General features: G+C 36.1%; 1 protein-coding gene across 3 annotated transcripts in view; it reads right to left on the bottom strand.

Annotated features, from left to right (window-relative positions):
• The window catches only part of LOC128232039 (atrial natriuretic peptide receptor 2-like), a 47,836-nt gene that overhangs the window by 18,596 nt on the left and 3,479 nt on the right, over positions 1-25,761 (bottom strand). For 2 of the 3 annotated variants that reach the window (XM_052945379.1, XM_052945381.1), the window contains exons 3-8: positions 19,318-19,452; positions 14,646-14,858; positions 13,834-13,940; positions 6,819-6,926; positions 1,890-2,003; positions 1,516-1,654 (exon numbers count right to left, since the gene is read on the bottom strand). In XM_052945379.1, coding sequence (XP_052801339.1) covers positions 1,516-1,654; positions 1,890-2,003; positions 6,819-6,926; positions 13,834-13,940; positions 14,646-14,858; positions 19,318-19,452 — 816 coding nt within the window. The remainder of the gene's footprint in view (positions 1-1,515; positions 1,655-1,889; positions 2,004-6,818; positions 6,927-13,833; positions 13,941-14,645; positions 14,859-19,317; positions 19,453-25,761) is intronic. The other variant, XM_052945380.1, reaches the window with a different exon arrangement.

A 25,761-nucleotide genomic window follows, 5' to 3' on the forward strand; every position in this document is an offset into this window, starting at 1 on the left:
TTTGCTGGTTTGGTGAAAATATGAGAAAATATCGAGGATTTTGAATAATAAGGCAAACATAGGCAAACTCTTTCAAATAAGTAAAGTTTGTACTCATATGTAACACCATATGATGGAGTTCTGCTTGGATTGGTTACATTCTCCATCCTTGTTTGCCTTCTTACACAGCGACATTAATTTTATTGCCCTGTGGTTGTTTTACACAGGGATCCTTAGATTCACTGTGCAACATATCAGCACCTTATTAATACACACATGATCGTAAATCGTAATGGTGAAAACCCGTATAAAACCCTGTTCATGCAGCGCTATCAGCGCTTTGATTATGGTCGTAACTGGCCGAGCGTATCTCCGTTTTTATGGTCGTAACTGGCTGGGCTGGGCGTATCTCCGTTTTTATGGTCGTATCTGGCCGGTCGTATCTCCGTTTATGGTCGTAACTGGCCGGGCGTACCTCCGTTTTTATGGTCGTAACTGGGCGGGCTGATCTCCGTTTTATGGTCGTAACTGTCCGGGCGTATCTGCGTTTATGGTCGTTACAGTCCTGGCGTATCTCCGTTTATGGTCGTAACTGTCCGGGCGTAACTCCGTTTTTATGGTCGTAACTGGGCGGGCGTATCTCCGTTTATGGTCGTAACTGTCCGGGCGTAACTCCGTTTTTATGGTCGTAACTGGCAGGGCGTATCTCCGTTTTATGGTCGTAACTGTCCAGGCGTATCTCCGTTTATGGTCGTTACTGTCCGGGCGTAACTCCGTTTTTATGGTCGTAACTGTCCGGGCGTAACTCCGTTTTAATGGTCGTAACTGGTCGGGCGTATCTCCATTGTTATGGTCGTAACTGGCCGGGCTTACCTCCGTGTATGGTTGTAACTAGCTGGGCGTATCTTCGTTTATGGTCGTAACTGCCAAGGCGTATCTCCGTTATGGCGTAAGCTGCGTTTTCATTAAAAACATATCGCAAGAACATGTATCGCATAGATGACCTAAGTTAGGAAATGACTTAAGATGTTTAATGCATACCGGCCCTGATATATTTCATTTTTGGTCGAGAATATAAATAACGCTATTGATTAAGTATGTGCTATGACGCTTCTTATGGCCAGTTGCCCAAGGGTGGTATTCAGTGCTGATTATCATTTGATCTGAGAACGGTGTAGCTAATCGGATCATTCGATATAAACAACGAACCTATACAGTGAATAGAGTCACTGACGTATGACGATAAGATCAGCTGAAGTTGCATATTGAATAACACCCTTTAGATGTTTAGTTGATGGTAAAATATGGGTATAATCCTTTCTACTTCTATTAACTCAATTAAGGAAAGTTGAATAACCGGTCAATACATTTCTGGAGGAATCCATAGAGTTAACTCAACCAATTTGCAATAGGGTAGGTTTTTACTGATACATTCGCATGAACTGTGTAAAACATTTATTGCATGTATCACTTGTACCTACTTGGACCATTTTAAACTCAAGTAAAGTTTTTTTCCCAGAAGGTTATGAGTCTTACCTCTCGACGTAACAGCCTTTGGGATGATGTTGTAGATGTGTCTACCGTCTCTCGGGTTTCCCCCACGCTGCATGGTGTAGTTAACACAGTCGGCCCACGTCAACATGGCGTCATAAAGGTAGGGGGCATAGGCATCTAGCTACATAAACACAAACATATCATACATGCAATATCTCAAATCAAACATTAATTTTATATTAAAAAGAAGCTTTTATTCAATCCGAATAGTTCTATATATTTTTAAAATATCGAACCCATGTAGTTGCCAATGCATATTACAAGTAACCGCATACGCATACTATTAATTGTAACTTAAACCAAAGCATTCGATATCGAACTAAGAAACGTTCGTCTAATCAAATAGTAAATGGTACCTCTGTGTGATTGAAAGGAATATCCCAGGTTGATACATTAGCAACTGCAGCGTTCTGTGAATTCTCAAGGAATGTGTCGTAAAAGTCTTTGTCTACCACTGTCTCCATAATAATCTGTGAAAAGGTTGGGGTATAATGCATGAAAAGCAAGGGGATCAGTGACGTTAATCGTTAAACACATGGGGGGATGTTAAATTGAAATCAGTTGGAGTTTTATGGAAACAATTTTATATTACATGTAGTTGAATTTTAATAATGAATTATCGTTGCCCCAAAAAGCCCGATACATGACAGGTTTATTCAACGGTTTTCTTCATTTTGTATTTTTAAGCAAATCTAACTTTGTAACTAATTAACCTTTTAAGTTAACTTTAACAGAGTTCTGAACAATTGGCACAATATCCTTTTTGTCGTTATGCCGCAACATGTTTCCCTATTCTATATGAGTTTATCAAAACTAATATTTTTACGTCATACCTTTAACACTGTTAACTGCAGCTAACTGAAAGCTAATTAATTTTAATTGACTTGTTAACAGACATCCTCTAATTATTGCGCTCAGGAAAAACAAAGACAAATGTAAAATATAAATTTAATTTGGCCGAAATAATGGGCTACTAGATTGTAAATGAAATTAACATAGATATAAAGTTTTGTCAAAAGCAGCCAAAAATCCTCAATGCAAGGATACACTACATCAGAAAGCATAATAAAGTGAAAAAACATGATATAATATTCAATATCCTTAAATAAAAGAGGGAAGAAAAGGGGTAACTATGTAAGCAAAGATAAAATTGAGAACTTGTTTGACAAAAAAATTTAAAAGAATCGGGCGGGAGGGAGGGAGAAAACACACGTCCGAACCGGATTAAAACTAGAGAACAAGTGAGAAAGGCGCCAAAATAAAGAAGGGCGGACAATTTGGCCGAAATAATGGGCTACTAGATTGTAAATGAAATTAACATAGATATAAAGTTTTGTCAAAAGCAACTAAAAATCCTCCCAAAAAACGGCCAAAACCTGAACTTAAATACCAGCATCTAATCTAAGGAAGCGTAGGTAACAGTCGGATTTCCAGTTACCAAACAATTGAATGAGTTCCCCCGGCACACCGCATTTAAAATAGAAGGAAGCTCCTCCGCGTCTGAAGGAGTGCATGGTGTATTCGTGAGCGTGAGCAATCGGAAGTTGCGTCATAATACGTCGAAACATACGATCAACGCAGCTCGCGTCAAGTGGGATCACCTCCCCAACGGAAACTGTACCAAACAAAGGTTCTGAGGGTGCCAAGGGAACTAACCTACAAATGTTTTGAAACGCTTTTACTGGACATAAAGAAGAAGAGTCATTTTAACACAACGGAACAACTACGTTGTTGTCCCCGAATTGATTAGTTTAAGCATACTTAAGTAAAACAACAATGCCAAAATCTGTCACTGACACATCGTTTCTACACAGGTATTTAGACTTATCAAACTTAACACTAGAATCAGGAACTATGCTTGATTTCCTGCACATCATGTACAATGCAAACAAAAATAAGCACCATATCGTAGCATGAAATGGAATAGCAAAATCTAGAACATCATAAATTTGCTTCAAAATATCTGGCGTTATGGGCGGAGCCTGCTTTGAGGAATGAAATAGTAACTTTCCTTGCCCTCTGTAAGTGAGTTGCAAAGAAATGTTGGAAATATCAGGGAAAACTTCTCCTCGCAAGACACGGTAAATACGAGCCCCGTTAATATAGTTTTTAATACTTTGGAGTTTTCATGCTATGGCTTAAAAATTGGGCATATAAACAAAGTGTTTCAATATTTATAGGACAGTCTTGCAATGAATAAAATACACAAAATAACAGAAATGAGCGAATTTGAGTCTTTAAGTTCTTGTAGGTCCCGTGCGAATAAGCAGACCGTTGGGTATGAACTAACTGTTGGCGAAGAAGATTAAGCCCCATACCATTGTTCGATCCTTCATCTGTTAAAAGAAGAAACGCATCTTAAAAGCACGGCTTATTTATACAAATTTTAACAAACTAAGAGGTACCAAGGACATTTAAACCATTATAAGTCCGTGGAGGTATTAAGAAATAAAAATAAAGATAAATGTCGAAAGGATCAAAAGTTCATGAAATAAACACTATTGCGAACACTTAGGCACATTAAATGTAGAATTACCAATACATGCATTCAAATGATCAAATGGGTTACACACAGGTTAACAAAATTTACTCAAAAACAAAACCCATGTAGAAATATATGTTAATAATAGTGTATCGACCAATCAATGAATATCACGAAAGTATAACAATATGTTCACCAATCGTTTTCTAAGATAAACATTGAATCATCCACATTTATCTCCGTATATCCATTCAGACGCGCCTCGCGCGCAAATAGTTCTGCGTAAGAACGATCTAAATGCCAGCGACTGAGTAAGTCTGCAAGTCTGTTGCTGGCCGAGGACAGATGCACTGCTCGAAGCTCGAACTCGCGAGAGCATGCCAAGTATGCTACCTCGCGAAGGCACTTCTGTAAGATTGGATCCTTGGTTCTCCCCGAATTCAAAAACAGAAAACACACGTCCGAACCGGATTAAAACTAGAGAACAAGTGAGAAAGGCGCCAAAATAAAGAAGGGCGGACAATTAAACATTCGGCGCTGAGAAAGAGTTCCCTCCCTTGATAATTATTAAATTTTCTCAAAATTAGTTAAATTATGTAAGAAATGTTATGAATAATTGCTTCTATAACTTATTTCAAGTGTTTTAATTTCAGTCGTGGCTTTTATCTTGCAATACTTCCTTTTTCAAGCAGGAAGTTAGAGTTTTGTTGGGACAAGTGTGTGATTGCGGCCTCGTATACTTGTAAACACCCCCCTAGCCCCCACCCCCAGCGAACTCGGGTTTCGCTGACCGTTCTGTAAACCAACATTTATTAAAAGATACATTATATACATTTACATGTACTAATGATGTTCCTTCTTAAATTATTTAAGTGTAAGCGGACCTTTAAACACTATCATGATGTTTGACCGGTCACTATTTTTATAAGGCCCGCTGAAGACTAGTTGTGTGTAACCGGCAAGTAGATTTAACCAGACAATTGTTTTACGAGCTGAACAAATGTCGTATAATGCAAGTCGTTTCAAGATTTGCATGTTAATCGGAAGAACAAAAGTACTCTATAGAACCAATAAGACAAAGGACAAAGGACAAAATAAGCACCGAAATAGTCTATATTGTTGTTCTGTAAACGTTGTGTGTTTCTCGGTAAGTGTCTATTGGGCCTTAAAGCTGCACTCTCACAGATTGAACGTTTTGAGAATTTCTTTTATTTTTTGTCTTGGAACGAGCCAACTTTTGCGATAATCCATTGGAAACAGTTATTTAAAACTGCTGACAAAAAATTAGATCGCAGATTTTTATATTTAAGTTCAAAAATTGATGTTTTATGCATTTTTCTTAAACCGTTTTTAAGCCATAAAACTATAATTTCGAACGGAAATATGAAAATCTACGAACTGATGTTTTGTCAGCAGTCTTATATCATTGGTTTGCAGATATCTGCGCAAAATTTGCCCTTTCCAAGACAAAAAATAAAAAAGTTGTTAAAATTGTAAATCTGTGAGAGTGCAGCTTTAAAACCTATGCCCTAAACAAGGTAAGTGCAACTGGTTTGGCTATTTGGCTTGTCCAGTAGCATACATCGTATCATTTATTAATTTTAATGCTAAATAAAAGGGATTAATATTTATTTTTGAAGGTTAAAACTTTCAAAACGAATCTCTTTCCCTCCGTCCAAACAACCTAGATCGTGTGATATCCTGAGAAGCCTTGATATGAAATCCATGCCCAGCTCGGTAGTGATTTTACTAGAAATCTGTTTGAAACCGAAACATTTATTGCATTTAATGCACTATGTAACACTGTGTTTATTAAAGAACGGAAAAAAATGTTTTCTCTTTAAGTTTCATTTATAACTGTATGAGTTTGTTTTAAATGCATCGTTATTTTAAGAGGGTATAACATATTTTCGTTTGAACATTGAAATAAATGGTGTGTATGGGTCATCTAAGTGAATAGAAAACAAAATAAAGACCAAATTAAAGAAATGCAGATCTATAAATATTACGCTTATGTTTACGATTTCAGATCTTTATACTGCTACAGGCGTACTTGTAATAGAAAGTCCCATACTTGTTACATATTGAACACAATGTTTTTCTGACAATATGAAACATTTCATTGTTTCTGTATCAAACTGAGTGGTTAATTATGCTTAAACAGAGATACAAAAATGAGTGTGCACTTAAAAATTATCAGGCAAAAACAAGAAACATTGGAAATTTATTCTATCTATCAGCTTGATACATTAAGGTATTTAAATGGAAGACATAGCTGTCTAATCATCTTCAGCTACCAACAGCCTTTTTAAAACGGTATTCATTCTTATGCTAGAATAACAATTTACTATTTATAACTTTATTTCTGTATAAGGCATTTAAAATTGTTATTACCAACAATATAAAATTGAAGAAGAATACGTTTTCTGATCAAACTAGAGGTGTGTACTTAGCTGACCGAAGTTAAACCACAGATTATTCGAAATGGGATCTAGATATTTTGTAACCTTTCCATTTTGTTACCGCTCAATCTTGGTCATTTCGTAACCAACATTATACGGGACCACATTATACGCATTTTCAAAAAACAGCTATCAGCTATCTGTCAAAACAGAAAGTGAGCTCAGGCTATCGGGGAATGTTTTCTTATTTATTTGTTGTAATTAATTCACCTTTATTTAATCTAGGTTAAAATAAGGATATTATACCGCAAGTGGCTACTAGTACAAACGCACATTGATAGTGAATAATGAGGTAATGGTTTTAACAATTAAGACTGAACAATTCGAAATTGGTTACATACGTGTATCACTGATTCGAAGATTGTCCTTGCAATTTCATCTTGAGTATCGTTTCTACGCCAGCCCCAGTCTGAAACTATCTTTTCGTCCATGACTTTTGGTGTAAATAGCTAAAATATAAGCAAAATCAATGCCGGTAAAGTTGGAAGGTAGTTGGTAGTTGGGGATTCGAATATTCAACTACCTACCAGTTGCCAGTTGGGGATTCGAATAGTCAACTACCTGCTAGTTGCCATCTGGGGATTCGAAAAATCAGAGTTAGATGTGGATATTGAGCTACTCGACTATTTCCAGTCCGTTATTCGCGGGATTCAGAGTATGTCTATATATATGGTTTTAAAGGTCACATATGGAAAATTCGACCGCCAAATGTTTGTTTATGCATGTACACATATGTATCTTTGCGACAAAAACTGCTTTATTTCACTTATATTCGTATATTCGCCAGTCGGATATTCGACCATTGCCAGTCGATTATTCGCGAATATTCAACTACTAATCAGTCAGTAGTTGTGAATTCAGATTATGTCCATATATATATATATATATATATATATATATATATATATATATATATATATATATCTGTTTTAAAGGTCACATATGGAAAATTCGACCGACAAATGTTTATTTATGCATGTACACATATTTTTCTTTGCGACAAACACTGTTTTAAATCACTTTTATTCGTTTATTCGCCAGTCGGATATGCGACCATTTCCAGTCGATTATTCGCGAATATCCAACTACTAACCAGTCAGTAGTTGAGGATTCAGATCATGTCCATATATATGGTTTTAAAGGTCACACATGAAAAATTCGACCGCCAAATGTTTGTTTATGCATGTACGCATGTGTATCTTTGCGACAAACACTTTTAAATCACTTTTATTCGTATATTCGCCAGTCGGATATTCGACCATTTACAGTCGATTATTCGCGAATATTCAACTACTAGGCAGTCAGTAATTGGGGATTCAGATTATGTCCATATATATGGTTTTAAAGGTCACATATGAAAGATTCGACCGCCAAATGTTTGTTTATACATGTACGATATAAACTCTAAACAATCTTTAACATCCGATTTTGTTTGCAGATGATTTACGCGAGAAAACATATTCATTCTTGCACTATTCCATGATGTATACATTGTGTGTACTTTTATTGGAATAGTATTAGCACATGAAAACACATGTCAAAATTTGACATTTCCCATGAACCATGGCATTACTTCTGGACTTGATTATCACCATACCATCCGGTTTTATATCAGAATTATTTGTTTCCATGCATTTGCGTGACAGTATTCACTTTTTGCCGACATCAAATGCGTAAACGTTATCAGTCGAAATGTCTTCCACCAAAAAAATCTGACATTTTGCTAGTTAGAAATTTAAATTTCTGATTGTCATTATTCTACATTCACACGTCTTACAAATAAAAGTTCATAGAAATAATGATGTTATTTAAAGTTACACAATAAAGGTTGATGCATATTAAAAAGGTTATGTATATGCTAGAGGTGGAGGTTATGATACTGGTGATGGTGATTGAGGTGGAGGAGGAGATGATTGAGGCGGAGGTGATGACGGGGATGGTGATTGAGGCTGAGTTGATGATGGTAATAGTGGTGTAGGTGATGATGGTGATAGTGATTAAGGTGGAGGTGATGTTGAAGGAGGTGGAGATAATGGTGGAGGCAGAGGTGATGATGGTGATGGTGATGGTGATTGATATGCAGTTGGAAATGGTTGAGGTAATGGAGATGGAGGTGCTGGTGATGGAGGTGGTGGTGATAGAGGTGAAGGTGATGGTGAAGGTGATGATGTTGGGAGTGGTGATGTTTATGGTGATTGAGGTTGAAGTGGAGGTGATGATCGAGGTGGAGGTGATGGTGATGGTGATCGAGGTGAAGGTGGTGGTGATGGGGTGGAGATAATGGTGGAGGCGGAGGTGACGATGGTGATGGTGATGGTGATTGATATGCAGTTGAAAATGGTTGAGGTGATGGAAGTGGAGGTGATTGTTACGTAGGTGGTGATGATGAAGTTGGAGGTGATGGTGGAGGTGATGATGCTGATAGTGGTGATGGGGATGGTGATTGATGTGGAGGTGGTGATCATGGTGCTGATGATGATGGTGATGATGATGAAGGTGGTGGTGGTAATGGTGAAAGTGATTGAGGTTGAGGTGACGGAGGTGGGGGTTATGGTGATGGGGTGATGGGGGTGGTTGTGATGGAGATGAAGGTGATGGTGAAGGTGAGGGTGATGATGCTGGTGGTGGTGATTGTGGTGGAGGTGGTGGAAATGGAGATAAAATTGATGGTGAAGGTTGATTAATGTGTAGTTGGAAATGGTGGAGGTGATGGATGAGGTGATGCTGGTGGTTATGGTGATTGAGGGGGAGGTTATGATGGTGCTGGTGATGGAGGTAGAGGGGATGGTGGAGGTGGAGGTGGTGGTGATGGGGATGGTGATTAAAGTGGAGGTGATGGTGATGGAGGTGGGGGTAATGAAGGTGGAGGTGATGGAGATGCAGGTGATAGTGGAGGTTGTGGTGATGATGCTGGTGGTGGTGATGGTGATGGTGATTGATGTGCAGTTGGAAATGGAAGGTTGTTGAAGGTGGAGGTGATGATGGTGAAAGTGATTTATGTGCAGTTGGAAATCGTGATTGAGATGGAGGTGATGATGGGGATGGTAATGGTGATGGAGGTAGTGGTGATGGTGATTGAGGTTGAGGTGGTGATGATGGAGGTGGAGGTGATGGTTGAGGTGGTTGTGATGATGGTGATTGTGGTGACGGTGATCGATGTGCAGTTGGAAATGGTGATTGAGGTGGAGTTGATGATGGTGATGTTGATGGAGGTGGAGGTGGTGGTGATGATGGATATTGTAGTGATGATTCTGGTAATGGTGATGGTGATAGTCATTGAGGTGGAGGTGGTGCATGGTTGTGGTGGTCATGATGGTGATGAGCACGGTGGAGGTGGTGGTCATGATTGTGGTGGTCATGATGGTGATGAGCACGGTGGAGGTGGTGGTCATGATTGTGGTGGTCATGATGGTGATAAGCACGGTGGAGATTGTGTTCATTATTGTGGTTGTCAGATGGTGGTGAGCACGGTGGAGGTGGTGGTCATGATTGTGGTGGTCAGATAGGTATGAGCACGGTGGAGGTGGTGGTCATGATTGTGGTGGTCATGATTGTGGTGGTCATGATGGTTCTGAGCATGATGGAGGTGGTGGTCATGATTGTTGTGGTCATGATGGTGATGATCACGGTTGAGGTGGTGGTCATGATTGTGATGGTCATGATGGTGATGAGCACGGTGATTGTGGTGATGGTCATGTTGTTGATAAGCACGGTGGTGATTGTGATGGTCATGATGGTCGTGGTCATGATGGTTGGGAACACGGTGGTTGTGGTATTTGTCATGATGGCGATGAGCACAATGGTGGTGATGGTGGTGATGGTGGAGGTGGAGGTGATGGTCATGATGGTGATAAGCACGGTGTTGGTGGTGGTGGTCATGATGGTGATGACAAAAAAACGGAAATAGGTATCTACGATACTAGTTACCATTTCCTACCTGCTTTTTAATAGACAAAGTGAGTCTGTGGCCAAACATTTGCTTCATTACCTAATGATGCATGTTTGAAGGTGAACTCATTAGAGTTTTCAAGCCTGACTGGTGGTTTAAGTACATGATGTTGATTGCAGACATCCCTTCGATACTGATCGGACTATGCGGCTGATGCACCCAATACTTGCTTCAGAATATATTTTCGTGTATCTTGATCATTAGTTTGGCGTTATGCCTATAAAATACCAGTGTGGCCCCGTAGAAATGTTCCGAGAGGCCCAGTACTACTCCTCGCTAGGACCTCTACAGTAGATAACCCGCCTGGGAGGGCTCTTAAGGGTGCTGGCAGAGTAATGGTGTGTAACTTCTCCTTTGTCAAGTATTTAACCTGACCTAAGCCAGTCACAAGTCTGGTTGAAAAAACAGGGAGTGACCACTTTCATAGCAAAACAGTTCTTTATAAAACAAGAGCTGTATTAATTAATTATTAAGCCTAATGAGTGGAGGGTATAGAAGTTATTAATAAGTATCCCAATCTGCCCTAAAACATTAACCTAAATTCCAGAGTCAATCAGGGGCAATAATTTGTATAAAGGATAATATGGAGTTATCTAACCTCATAACGTCACGGCCCTGAACAACTGTGTGAAGTACTAAGTAAATTGAATGAAGGGTATTGAAGTTATAAGTGAAAATCTCAACTTGCCCTAAAACTTGAACCGGACGCCGACGCTGGGGCGAGTAGTAAAGACTTCCTTATTCCTCGAATAGTCTAGCTGAAAACTATTCTCATAGTTATTTACTTTGAAATTTTGTCATTTTAGCTCTTTTATTTTTTTGCTTCTGATTGTGTTTCATGAATCAATTTTCTTATACAAATGTATGTTATGTTTCTATTGATTATGCATATTTGTACTTTGTTATATCTTGCCTTCTTTTAAATAAATCTGAAACTGGAATTAGTTGTACATATATATGAGAAATTACCAGTACATATATATGAGAAATGACCAGTACATATATATGAGAAATGACCAATGTTATCCAACAACCGAGTGAAAAAGTTTTTTAACACCATGAAAACTTTTGTCTTTTTAAATGGGAGTGATGACTTCACCTACGTGAGAAAAGCAAAACATAAACGAAAGATATCGGTGTTCCTATTGCATTATAATTTTAAATTCTCAGTGCTTGTGTCTGATTTATTCATAAATTCAGTTGATGTCAGATGTATTTGACAACAAATTACTAGTTGTGGCCTCAATTTACTAAGTTATGGCCATTATATAAATAAAGTATACGGATGTCACCTCTATTCCACCGTAGGAAACACATTTTGGATTATTATAAAAGTTTGAGCGTACAGGGAACAAAAAGATTATATAAGTCTATAAGATAACACAAAAAGAAAACACCAGTAGAAATGAATCGAAAACAAAATGATACATTCACTTTTTTGGATGCTGCTTAAGCAAAAACACACTTTGTGACTCTATGGCGAAGAATTAAAAGAATGATTTACAAAGTGACAAAAGTATCCTTCCTAGAAAGAATTGAATGTGCACAAGAGAACAGAATCAGAGATCATGCAGTAGTATTTGACCAGTTATGCAGTTGGTATACATATTTATATGAATAACTACAGAAACAAATCCAGCTTAAAAGGTACGGAAAATAAGGGTTTTTCATTAATTTAGGAACTTCCTTTTACCATTTTCTATATTGCATGATGTTGATGTATTTTCACAGCTATGACGAATTTTATGAAAGAATTACCAAAAAGTGGGAAAAAATAGGAGACCTTTCAAGTGTGAAGGAAGTGGAAAAAAGAAGGAAATGTAGGATCGCTGAAAAGCACACTATTTAGTCTAATTCCATTAACTCCAAATTTTATTTCAAACTCATTCACAACTTAGCACCATATCAGTTTTTTTCCAAAAAGTGATTTTATCCACTACAAACAGTTTCCAGGCGTGTAATGAAAGTTCAAAAGGCACACATCAACAATGTTGCAGAATGCGAGTAGCAAACACGTAAAAATAGTAACAGAATCTGCTCGTTCACATTTCATAGGTAATTCCAAAAACATTTTTCATTTGAAAGGCAAACATAATGCTTGTAACAATGATGAAATATCATCAAAAGTAAAATTAGAGCTATTTTGTATCAGCTATGAAAATTAATAATATAAATACAATATTACAGAGGACATTTTGCTGTAAAGCATGAGTAACGCTAAAATTAACACAATTCTTTTTACATGAGTATCTGCATGTTGATGGCAAGTGATCGATAAAAAGTATGAATATGTGTAAATTAAAATAAATGAACAGATTTCAAAACAAATTCTTACAACCTATGTGTCCCTTAAAAATGAGCAGTTGTTATCATTATCAATAAGAACATATTTTTTTTTACTAAAAATGTTTGAATTCCGTACAGTTGTAGGCCTACATGATAACAAAATTAACTAGAGCTATCACTGAAGGTGATTAATTCTCCCGAACGCCGCCTTTCATTATGATTTATCATTGTGTGAAGTTTTATGAAATTCCATCTAGTAGTTTTCAAGTTACATTAACAAACATTTGGCGGTCGAATTTTCCATATGTGACTAAAACCATATATATGGACATGATCTGAATCCCCAATTACTGACTGGCTAGTAGTTGAATATTCGCGAATAATCGACTGGAAATGGTCGAATATCCGACTGGCGACTATATGAATAAAAGTGATTTAAAAGTGTTTGTCGCAAAGATACACATGCGTACATGCATAAACAAACATTTGGCGGTCGAATTTTTCATATGTGACCTTTAAAATCGTATATATAGACATAATCTGAATCACCAACTACTGACTGTTTAGAAGTTGAATATTCGCGAATAATCGACTTGAAATGGTCGAATATCCGACTGGCGACTATACGAATAAAAGTGATTTAAAACAGTGTTTGTCGCAAATATACACATGTGTACATGCATAAACAAACATTTGGCGGACGAATTTTCCATTGATGACCTTTAAAACCATATATATAGACATACTCTGAATCCCCAACTACTGACTGGTAAGTAGTTGAATATTCGCGAATAATCGACTGGAAATAGTCGAGTAGCTCAATATCCACATCTAACTCTGATTTTTCGAATCCCCAACTGGCAACTAGCAGGTCCATGTGCATGTGTTTTCAACAGCCATTCATGTGCATGTGTATTCAACAGCATTATGAACCATTCATGTTCATTTGTAACTGGGTGGTGTTATTGAATCCATTAATGTATAGAGAACATTCCATGGCTAGACCGACATCGCTTATTAATTATATTTATAGTATTGATAGATTTTACGTCTTTCCTTGTTTTAAAAGGTCTACGTAAAGAAAACAATTAATTTGAGTACAATTTTGACATTAAACTTACATCGCCATGAACGCAAAGGAAGGCCCATTCACCGTTTGCCATCCCTAGATTATGTGCTATCAGCAGGTAGTGTCGTAGCATGTGCCAAGGGACCACAAATATGATCACTGAATAACAAAACAAATACATCACAGATAGCATACATGAAAGTAAAATATCGCAGCAATGCAGGCGTAGATTTGCTGTCGTGCTATAAAAATACCATTGAAATACTGGATTCTCTAATAAAAATATGATATTGTGATAAGTTTGCCATCGATTCATAAAATCCATTTCATAACAAGACATTTTTCCTAGGGTGTTTGGATACTTGGTCAACATTGACCATCCGATTTTTGCTTATTCAATTGTGGTCATCTTTGCCTTTCAGATTAAGGTTAGCATTGCCTGTCAGACTATGGTCAACATGACCCCTCAGATTATGGCTAAAATTACCTGTACTTCTATGCTTAACAATGCCTGTAAGATTATGATAAACATTGCCCATCAGAGCATGGTCGATTTTGCCTATTGTAGTATTATAAAAACTGCCTGTCAGATTCTGGTTTTATAGTGCTAATCAGAGTATTCAGAAATACCGTCATCGTAATCTTCAACCAATTCAGATGTTAGGTAAAGCTGAATGTCCAACATTGTTCCTGAATATATGTTACAGCAATGTCATTTGTTTTTCTCTATTTGCCATTTCATCAGTTAGATCATATTGCTTATTTATCGGGAAATATAATTATACACATAATTATCACATGCATCAATTGATATGGTACTTATTGACTTATTAGTTGCAATAAATACAAACATATATGATGTACCTCGAGCAAACTTCTTTATCTGCAACAACATAGAACGAATCTCTTTATCAGTGGTGTCATCAGTGACATAATTTGTGCTTTTGATATTGTAAGACTTTTCTCTTGAGAAATGTCTAAGCGCGACGGCGACCGCTTCGTATGGTGCCTGCTTGTCGTTGATCAAGGCATAGTCGGTCCAGTTAAAAAAGATACTTGTCTGATGAATGATTTCAGCTGAAAGTTAATAGAAAATAAATTTACAAACTGGCACTTAGTATTGGAGCAAAAGCAACAATGCTGTAACTTTTAGGAACACTGCTACAGTTCACAATCTATGTTGAACAACCTGGCCTACTGGTATCCAATTGGTCATTCATTTTTTCAGTGTTATAAACGACCAGTGAATGCTAAATTGAATCGGTCAATCTAACCAGCTTTCTCGTTTTAACCGCTATGTTCAACTGTTCATAATTATAATTATAATAAATATTATTATTTTCATTACTTTTTTAAGATAAGGAATCCGTCATATTGATGGATGCAAAGCTATGTCAGATTTTTTTAAATATTAATATCGATATCATTTCGATGTTAAATTGATATTGATTTACCAATGGCAATATTTCATGAACTATTTTTATCACACTAAAACAACAATACTATTATATATTGGTATATTAAATAAAGGTTATAAAACCTTTTTATTAAGATTGTATGGCAATTTTAATATAAAGTTTTCTCAAATGATGTTTAAATGTATAAAAAAAACTGTTCAATTAAAATGTTTTAAATCTAAAATGAAACTTGACCAGTAGCTTTATTTTTACAAATGATAAATGGATTACCTTAATGTCTGAATTATTGTGTGTGTTTTTCATGTTTTGTTTTTTTGTATCGTCAAGACGCGCCTGGTAAGTTTTCTTAATATGTATTCGTTTTCATAATTTTACTTTATACATTTATTTTTAAACCACAAAGAAAAAGCCTGTATGTTTATAAAACCACGACAGATATCATAATTCAAGATGGGTTTCAAAAATGTGTTGCTAGCTTCGAGCAGTTTTCTTTCATTTCGAATAAACCGCAGATCGTATATTTTCGACTCCTCGCCCACATATTACTGTTGTTAGTAGGATATATTATTATTAATGACCGGCTTTCCGAGAAGCACAAAAAAGTGTATTGCAACTTAGATATAAATGTTCTAACGCCAACTGGTACAGAAGTTGGATTTGCATAAACGCGTTTTTCGTGTGTTTTTTTTCTTTTATGCATCGAGAAATAAGGACAAATGCTCGATTTGTCTCGTCTTCCCTGAAACAGTTGCAATTGTTAACTGTCTTTTGAAATCAACAGCAATAACTCTTATATTCGCGGCTTTAAAGCTGCACTCTAACAGATTGAACGCCTTGACAACTTTTTTTTTATTTTTTGTCTTTGAACGAGCCAATTTTTGCAAAAACCCATGGAAACTAGTTTAATAAGACTGCTTACAAAAAATCAGATCGCAGATTTTTATATTTAAGTTCAAAAATGATGGTTTAAGCCATAAAACATGCATTTTTGAACGGAAACATGATAATCTACGATCTGATTTTTTGTCAGCAATTTTATATGATTGGTTTACAGATATTTATACAAACATTTGCTCTTTCCAAGACAAAAAATAGAAAAGTTGTAAAAATGTTATATCTGTGAGAGTGCAGCTTTAACATTAATTTAAATTGAACTTTAAAATCTGGATACCAACTCGTCTTTGCGTGCCAATCTGCATTTTAAATTAAGAATCGTTTTTGAAATCCTTATGAACGATTTTAGTAAAAGTATATTATGCATGCATAAAACAATTTATGGATTATGTTAAAATTTAATTCACTCATTATGAAATTTAGGTTACCAAGCAAAATGAAGCTATAAAGCTCTTGTTTAGCTCTAACCAATCAGATGGCTGATGTAGACGACATGTTTATCAAATCAGATACCATCTTTGCCATTGTTTTCGGATTGTTTAGCGTTGAAGTTTCAACCACCACCAATCTCCTCCACCATACACATGTAATTGTACCTTTGTATTTTTAAGTATACTAATTTTGACTTTTATGTTAGCATATATGCTTTTTGTAATGCTTAAGCTTTGCACTGGACGGCGTTTGTTGACCAGCCCAGATATGTAAAAATGTATTGTTATTCTGTTATTTTTTTCCTTTTTATGGTATTATAATGATGATGTTGGAAATAGTTGAAAAACATCTTTATCTCTAGTACAGAAATAAGCAAATAACTTTTTTTGCTGTCATATAACACGGCTTAATGATTCGAAAACATCCAGATAAATCGCAATCATATACCGGGGGGGGGGGGGGGGTACCTATGCGTACAAACATTCCATATACATTTGCAGTGAAAAATGCTAGAATTATATCAATATTTATATGAAAAACTACAGAAAAAAGCTCAGTAGCCGGAAATTTAACCATAAAACATGAGAATAGTTTATAAGCATGATAAAAATGTCTTCACTATCATTAACAAATGATGCCAGTTAAGGGACAGGCCCGGCTACCAGTAGGCATAAGATAGAACGGTGGTTTTATGAACATTCGAATGACATAATGAGCGCAAGCCAAACTAACATTTAAACGTTATTATATAACCTATTATTACCTTAATCTATAGCTAATGAAATCGTATATCAGCCGTCAATAAGTACTTCGCTGAATTGTTAATATTTTTAGCTTTGCAACTGATACTAGACTTCATAATTTGAACCCCCGCCTGGTGAAAAAAGATGACAATCGAAGACAAGAAATCGCTTCGCTTGTTTCTGCCCTTTTAAAATGTAGAGTTTACTTAATATTTTCCACTCGTAAACAAAAAAAAAAACATTACAAAAAAAACAGATTCTCAAAAAATATTGACGAATTTCGGGTTTATCTGCACGGTAACACCCGGTGAATATAAAAGAACCGAGTATTGTTCAACCCTTAACAAAACCACATCTAAACTCTTCGTAAAACTAAACATTTTCTCCGGGAATTCAAACGAAACTCCCGAATTTTGTCATTTTTGATCTTCGCGCTGTACGTTGATTCATTATACATGTATGACTAAATAAGTGGTTTTTGTGATTGAATATTAATACGAGTGAATGGCGTTATGAAACTAAACACATCCTTGTCACTAGCCACACCACTAAAGTCGACCAATACTTTTTATCAATGTATGAGTAAAACGATAATAAAATACGCCCAAAATACACCATTTCTGAGTCTTGAGGGAGTACCCCCCCCCCCCCCCCCCCAACACTCACACACACTGCCAAAACTTGAAACCAAATTAATTTCGGTTCGGTGATGGGGGTGCAAGCATTAACCTTAAAGTACAACCATGCAAAAGAAATTAAGAGATGCACATTGTTGCGCGCTGTTGTGGGTGTCAGACGGAAGTTTCGGCCAAATTCATCGGAAATGCCTGTCCGGTGTGAAAGACAAAAAAATTGTTTTTACATTATAACTACAAGCATGTGCAATGCTTATATATTCGAACACGTCAAAACACCTCTGAATTATTAAAATAATTATATTAAAGGAAATTATGGAAAATGTAAAGTAGATAAACATCGTTAAATGTGGTTTAATCCCCCGTGAACTAATTGTCCATAACTTACGTTTATGTGCAAAACACAAATGTTTAAGTTTTCAAATTGCTTTATTTATTGTCAAACATGGAAATATTACTTGCTTTTTATCCTCGATGGATTTATGCATGCAGAAAACGATTTTATCGCACAGTATTGAAACGGCTGTGATATTGAGATAAAACTTTATTGTGCATAATATGTTTCAATGTAAAGTTTCTTCAGTGACACATGTCATGTGGTTTAGACTGCCGTTTCAGGTACATTATGAGTGATTATCATCAATATACCTACACGTTGTTAGACGTTTATTAAAGAAGCTGGACACTAAATGGTCCCAAAACCGGCAAATAAATAAAATTCCCTCAAATCAAGCCCAGAATTGTCAACATGATTCCATTTAGCCTATTGGTCAGATTAAGGTACAGGCCAATCAAAACACTTCGTTTCTAATCTAATGTAAAGTTTAATTGAAGTTACCTTTTAAATACGACCCATGAGCTATTATAAGAATGATGCCGATAGTACATCATTTTACTTAATTAAAATAATATTTTGTCGATGTCTAAGCTGAATTGACCGGAGTAGTACAGATAAATAAACCGACGCTATTTCTAAATTTACTGGGTTTTACATGGAAGACAGAACTTGTGAACTTTGAATTGGAAAATACACAAAAACAACGATAGATTCATGTGTCGTCAGCGATGTGATACATCAGTAAATAAGATTCAATGCGTTGTACAAAACTTTATCAATTTTATATAAGTTTTTGACTACGTTCTTTTTATCTTGATAATATTTTGATAAATGGTCATGTAGCAGTTTTGTTTCTTGTTTGTTTGTTTTGTTTGATACTGGTCATGGTGCCTTTAACGATTCGGCAACTGGGCAACTATCCTGTAAATAGTAGTTAGTCCCTGTATGTGTAGATATTTCAACACCAACAAATTCAAAGAGTGCACATGACACAACTAGAACAAGATCATGTAGCGAAACCCACTATGGTCGTGTACTGCTCTTCTAAGATCCAACACTATAAATGTTGTTACTTACAAAAGCGATGCAGGGATCCCGAAAGGCGCACAAGGGTCGTGTACTTGTCCCTGTATTTGAAGTCTAGAAGGTCAGACACCCAACTGAATACAGGCAGGTTCCAGATGGATCCTAGCTGAGCCACGCCCAATAGGCCTACATGAATAATGTATAAAATGAATAATTCACAGATAAACTATTGTGTTTACGTATACTGATATGTTCATTCTCAGTACAGTATCCTGTCTTGGTGTGTGTGTGTGTATTTGTGTATGTGGGCGAGGAGGGGGCAGATGTTCCAAATATATCTTAGCTAAGCCACTCAAAACATACTTGAACGCAACTTAAGCATTTCGACGATATAAATTATGTGTTAAATAAGTCAAAATAGATAATAACGCTTTATGAGGTACATCTTGAAGGCAAGAACCAGAGCTATAAATGGACCATAGGTGGTGGGTATTTTAATCAATGTTCATTTAACTAAGAGGTCAATAGGTTCATATTGATCGGCAGTTGGCATGAGAAAACATATCATTCTTGTTTCTACTCATTTATTATTGTGATGTTTTTGAAACCACTCATTATAGACGTGGCATATGTTTTCTCCTAGTCAAGTTTGTTTTTCCCTTTAAGAGTTTTTCTGTTATCCGTAAAGCGGAATAGCCTATTTTGGAGTTTTTCTGTTATCTGTATAGCGGAATAGCCTATGTTGGAGTTTTTCTGTTATCTGTATAGCGGAATAGCCTATGTTGGAGTTTTTCTGTTATCTGTATAGCGGAATAGCCTAAATTGGAGTTTTTCTGTTATCTGTATAGCGGAATAGCCTATGTTGGAGTTTTTCTGTTATCTGTATAGCGGAATAGCCTATGTTGGAGTTTTTCTGTTATCTGTATAGCGGAATAGCCTGTGTTGGAGTTTTTCTGTTATCTGTATAGCGGAATAGCCTATGTTGGAGTTTTTCTGTTATCTGTATAGCGGAATAGCCTATGTTGGAGTTTTTCTGTTATCTGTATAGCGGAATAGCCTATGTTGGAGTTTTTCTGTTATCTGTATAGCGGAATAGCCTATGTTGGAGTTTTTCTGTTGTCTGTATAGCGGAATAGCCTATGTTGGAGTTTTTCTGTTATCTGTATAGCGGAATAGCCTATGTTGGAGTTTTTCTGTTGTCTGTATAGCGGAATAGCCTATGTTGGAGTTTTTCTGTTATCTGTATAGCGGAATAGCCTATGTTGGAGTTTTTCTGTTGTCTGTATAGCGGAATAGCCTATGTTGATATGATGATATCTATTGCAGACTCACTGCAGCTTTTTTCTCTTAAAAGGTTGTTGTTTGTGATATCTGTATGTGTGGCCGCTTAAAGCTGAACTCTCACAGATTTACCGTTTTGTCAACCTTTTATTGTTTGTCTTAGAATAAGCCAATTTTGCCTAAATGTCTGAAAACCGGTGATATAAGACTGCTGTTAAAAGGTCAGTGTAGTCTGTCGATCTTGATTTGTGACGTTGTGTGACCGTCAATTATTGTGCGTTAGGTTTTCCTAACAGGAAATTGGTTAAAATCAGCCTAAATAAATGAGAAACTTGAGAAAAATGCAAACTCATTTAGGTCTGTGTTGAGATATGAGAGGCGATTGTTAACTCATTTAGGTCTATATTGAGATATTGGAGAGGATTGCAAACTCATTTAGGTTTATGTTGGGATATTGGAGAGGTTTGCAAACTCATTCAGGTGTATGTTGGGATATTAGAGAGGATTGCAAACTCATTTAGGTGTATGTTGGGATATTGGAGAGGATTGCAAACTCATTTAGGTGTATGTTGGGATATTGGAGAAGATTGCAAACTCATTTAGGTGTATGTTGGGATATTGGAGAGGATTGCAAACTCATTTAGGTGTATGTTGGGATATTGGAGAGGATTGCAAACTCATTTAGGTCTATGTTGGGATATTGGAGAGGATTGCAAACTCATTTAGGTCTATGTTGGGATATTGGAGAGGATTGCAAACTCATTTAGGTTTATGTTGGGATATTGGAGAGGATTGCAAACTCATTTAGGTTTATGTTTGGATATTGGAGAGGATTGCAAACTCATTTAGGTTTATGTTTGGATATTGGAGAGGATTGTAAACTCATTTAGGTTTATGTTGGGATATTGGAGAGGATTGCAAACTCATTTAGGTTTATGTTGGGATATTGGAGAGGATTGCAAACTCATTTAGGTTTATATTGAGATATTGGAGAGGATTGCAAACTCATTTAGGTCTATGTTGGGATATTGGAGAGGATTGCAAACTCATTTAGGTTTATGTTGGGATATTGGAGAGGATTGCAAACTCATTTAGGTTTATGTTTGGATATTGGAGAGGATTGCAAACTCATTTAGGTTTATGTTTGGATATTGGAGAGGATTGTAAACTCATTTAGGTCTATGTTGGGATATTGGAGAGGATTGTAAACTCATTTAGGTCTATGCTGGGATATTGGAGAGGATTGCAAACTCATTTAGGTCTATGTTGAGATATTGGAGAGGTTTGCAAACTCATTTAGGTTTATGTTTGGATATTGGAGAGGATTGTTAACTCATTTAGGTCTATGTTGGGATTTTGGAGAGGATTGCAAACTCATTTAGGTTTATGTTTGGATATTGGAGAGAATTGTAAACTCATTTAGGTCTATGTTGAGATATTGGAGAGGTTTGCAAACTCATTTAGGTTTATGCTGGGATATTGGAGAGGATTGTAAACTCATTTAGGTCTATGTTGAGATATTGGAGAGGTTTGCAAACTCATTTAGGTCTATGTTGGGATATTGGAGAGGATTGCAAACTCATTTAGGTCTATGTTGGGATATTGGAGAGGATTGCAAACTCATTTAGGTCTATGTTGAGATATTGGAGAGGATTGCAAACTCATTTAGGTCTATGTTGGGATATTGGAGAGGATTGCAAACTCATTTAGGTTTATGTTGGGATATTGGAGAGGATTGCAAACTCATTTAGGTTTATGTTGGGATATTGGAGAGGATTGCAAACTCATTTAGGTCTATGTTGAGAGAGGATTGCAAACTCATTTAGGTCTATGTTGAGATATTGGAGAGGATTACAAACTCATTTAGGTCTATGTTGAGATATTGGAGAGGATTGCAAACTCATTTAGGTTTATGTTGGGATATTGGAGAGGATTGCAAACTCATTTAGGTCTATATTGAGATACTAAAGACATTAGCAAACTCATTTTGGTCTATGTTGAGATACTGAAAACGATTGCAAACTCACTTAGGTCTGTGTTGAGCTACTTGATGCGATTGTAAACTCATAGAGGTCTATGTTGAGCTTCTAGAGACGGTTTAAAACGCATTAAAGTTTATGTTAAGAAACTGGAGACATATGCAAACTCATTAAAGTCTATGTTGAGATACCGGTGACAGATGCAGATTCATGTGGGGGTTTTTTTAGGTATAATAGACATTTGAACATTCATGTGGGTCTATATTGAAATATTGGAGACAATTGCGAATTTGGAAATTGGGGTTTTAGAGACATTTGGAAATTCATAAAGGTCTTGCCAACTAAGGTGGGTATATATTTAGATATTTGATACATTTGCAAACTCATGCGTGTCTATATTAAGATTTTTGAGAGATTTGTTAACTCATGTTGTTCTGTATTGAGACATTTGAGACAATTGCAAAATTATATGAGCCTATTTTGTGATACTGGAGACAATTTACAAACTCACGTGGGTCTCTATTAAGATATTTGAGACATTCGCATCCTAAAATTGAGGTATTGGAAACATTTGCAACTTCATGTGGGTCTATTTTTGAGATATTGGAAACATTTGCAAACTCATGTGGGTCATTTTTGAGATATTGGAGACATTCGCAACCTCATGTGGGTCTATATTGAGATATTGGAGACATTCGCAACCTCATGTGGGTCTATATTAAGATATTGGAGACATTCGCAAACTCATGTGGATCATTTTTGAGATATTGGAGACATTCGCAACCTCATGTGGGTCTATATTGAGATATTGGAGACATCCGCAAACTCATGTGGATCATTTTTGAGATATTGGAGACATTCGCAACCTCATGTGGGTCTATATTAAGATATTGGAGACATTCGCAAACTCATGTGGATCATTTTTGAGATATTGGAGACATTCGCAACCTCATGTGGGTCTATATTGAGATATTGGAGACATTCGCAAACTCATGTGGGTCTATATTAAGATATTGGAGACATTCGCAAACTCATGTGGGTCTATATTGATATATAGAAGACATTTGCAACTTCATGTGGGTCTATTTTGATATATAGAAGACATTTGCAACTTCATGTGGGTCTATTTTGAGATAGTGGAGAAATTCGCAACCTCATGTGGTTTTATTTAGAGATATTGGAGACATTTGCAACCTCATGTGGGTCTATATTGAGATATTGGAGACGTCCGCAAACTCATGTGGGTCTATATTGAGATATTGGAGACATTTGCAAACTCATGTGGGTCTATATTGAGATATTGGAGACATTCGCAAACTCATGTGGGTCTATATTGAGATATTGGAGACATTCGCAAACTCATGTGGGTCTATATTGAGATATTGGAGACATTTGCAAACTCATGTGGGTCTATATTGAGATATTGGAGACATTTGCAACCTCATGTGGGTCTATATTGAGATATTGGAGACATTTGCAAACTCATGTGGGTCTATATTGAGATATTGGAGACATTTGCAAACTCATGTGGGTCTATATTGAGATATTGGAGACATTTGCAACCTCATGTGGGTCTATATGGAGATATTGGAGACATTTGCAAACTCATGTGGGTCTATATTGAGATATTGGAGATATTTGCAAACTCATGTGGGTCTATATTGAGATACTGGAGATAATTGCAAACTCATGTGGGTCTATATTGAGATATTGGAGACATTTGCAAACTCATGTGGGTCTATATTGAGATATTGGAGACGTTTACAAAGTGATGTTGATCTTTAATGAGATTTTGGAGTCATTTGCAAACGCGTGTTTCTATGTGTAGTTTGAGATATAAGAGGCATTTGGAAACTTATGTGGATCTGTATTGAGATATTGAAGACATTTTCAAACTCATATGTGTTTATTATGAGAGACTTGAGACAAACTCATGTAGATATATCTTGAGATATTGGACTCATTGTAATTTCATTTGGGCCTATATTGAGATATTGGAGACATTTGTTAACTGGTGTGGGTTTATATTTAGATTTTAAAGACATTTGTAAATTTCTGCGTGTCTATGTTGAGATGTTGGAGTCATTTGCAAACTCATGTGGGTCTATGTTGAGATATTGTAGACGTCTTCAAACATATGTTGGTCTATGTTGAGATAATGGAGACATTTGCAACCTCATATGGGTCTATGTTGAGATATTGGAGACATTTGCAAACTCCGGTTGGTCTATGTTGAGATAATGGAGACAATTGCAGACTCATGTGGGTCTATATTAATATATAAGAGAGATTTGCTAACGCATTTTGGTCCATTATGGGATATAGGAGACCTTTGCAAACTCAAGAAATCAGACATTATGTACATGCATAATATCATATGAAAAACGCTTACCTAATCTCATTTCATGTTTGTTCTAATTTATTGAAATATTAATCACCGTGTGTCATTAAACCAACCTTAACCTCTTCACAAATGAGTAAAAACTTTGAAACAATTATTTTGTCCTCTCTTCATCATTTAATTTTATGTCCATAGTAAAAAATAAACATTACGTATTACCTCACTAAGGTTGTATTATTTCATAATTTGTAATGTATTTCAAAGAAGTAGTAATGTTTTATAATCATCATAAATACTTTCTTTTAAATGTCAAAGAATATAATACATTATAGTTCATGATAAAAATAAGGGCTGAGACGTCTGCAGAATACACTTTAATGTTATGTATTTAAATAGTATTATAGTGTAGATGTTTTGTAAACATTCTTTCGACTTTTGTATGTAGCAAAAGTTTTCGGCACCAGTGTTAATGTGTCATGCATTTATGTAAATTACTAATATACTATTTTTTAGACTTGCTTGTCATTTTATATATTTATTCCGCAAATTAAGTTTATTGTATTGAGCAAGTAAATATCTCCTTATTAGTTCATCTTTAGCATGCAAATATAGGCTCGCGTTAAATACCGCATCTGAATGTAGCAATTTGCTTTATGTTTATTCTAGAGAGTATATATAGATATGCACGCGTGATGAAAAGATTTGTGTGTATACATCATGAAAGTAGCTGAGTTTGTGTGAAAACATGATGCAACAGTTTTTGTGTACACATTCTGAAAGTAGCTGAGTGTATGTGTAAACAATATGTTATTGGTTGTGTGTATTTGTTATGAAGATAGCTGAGTTTATATTGGTACATCATGCACCACTCTGTGTGTATACATTTTGAAACTA

Source organism: Mya arenaria, chromosome 4 (genome assembly GCF_026914265.1).
Source record: "Mya arenaria isolate MELC-2E11 chromosome 4, ASM2691426v1".
In the NCBI taxonomy this organism is placed as follows: Eukaryota; Metazoa; Mollusca; class Bivalvia; order Myida; family Myidae; genus Mya; species Mya arenaria.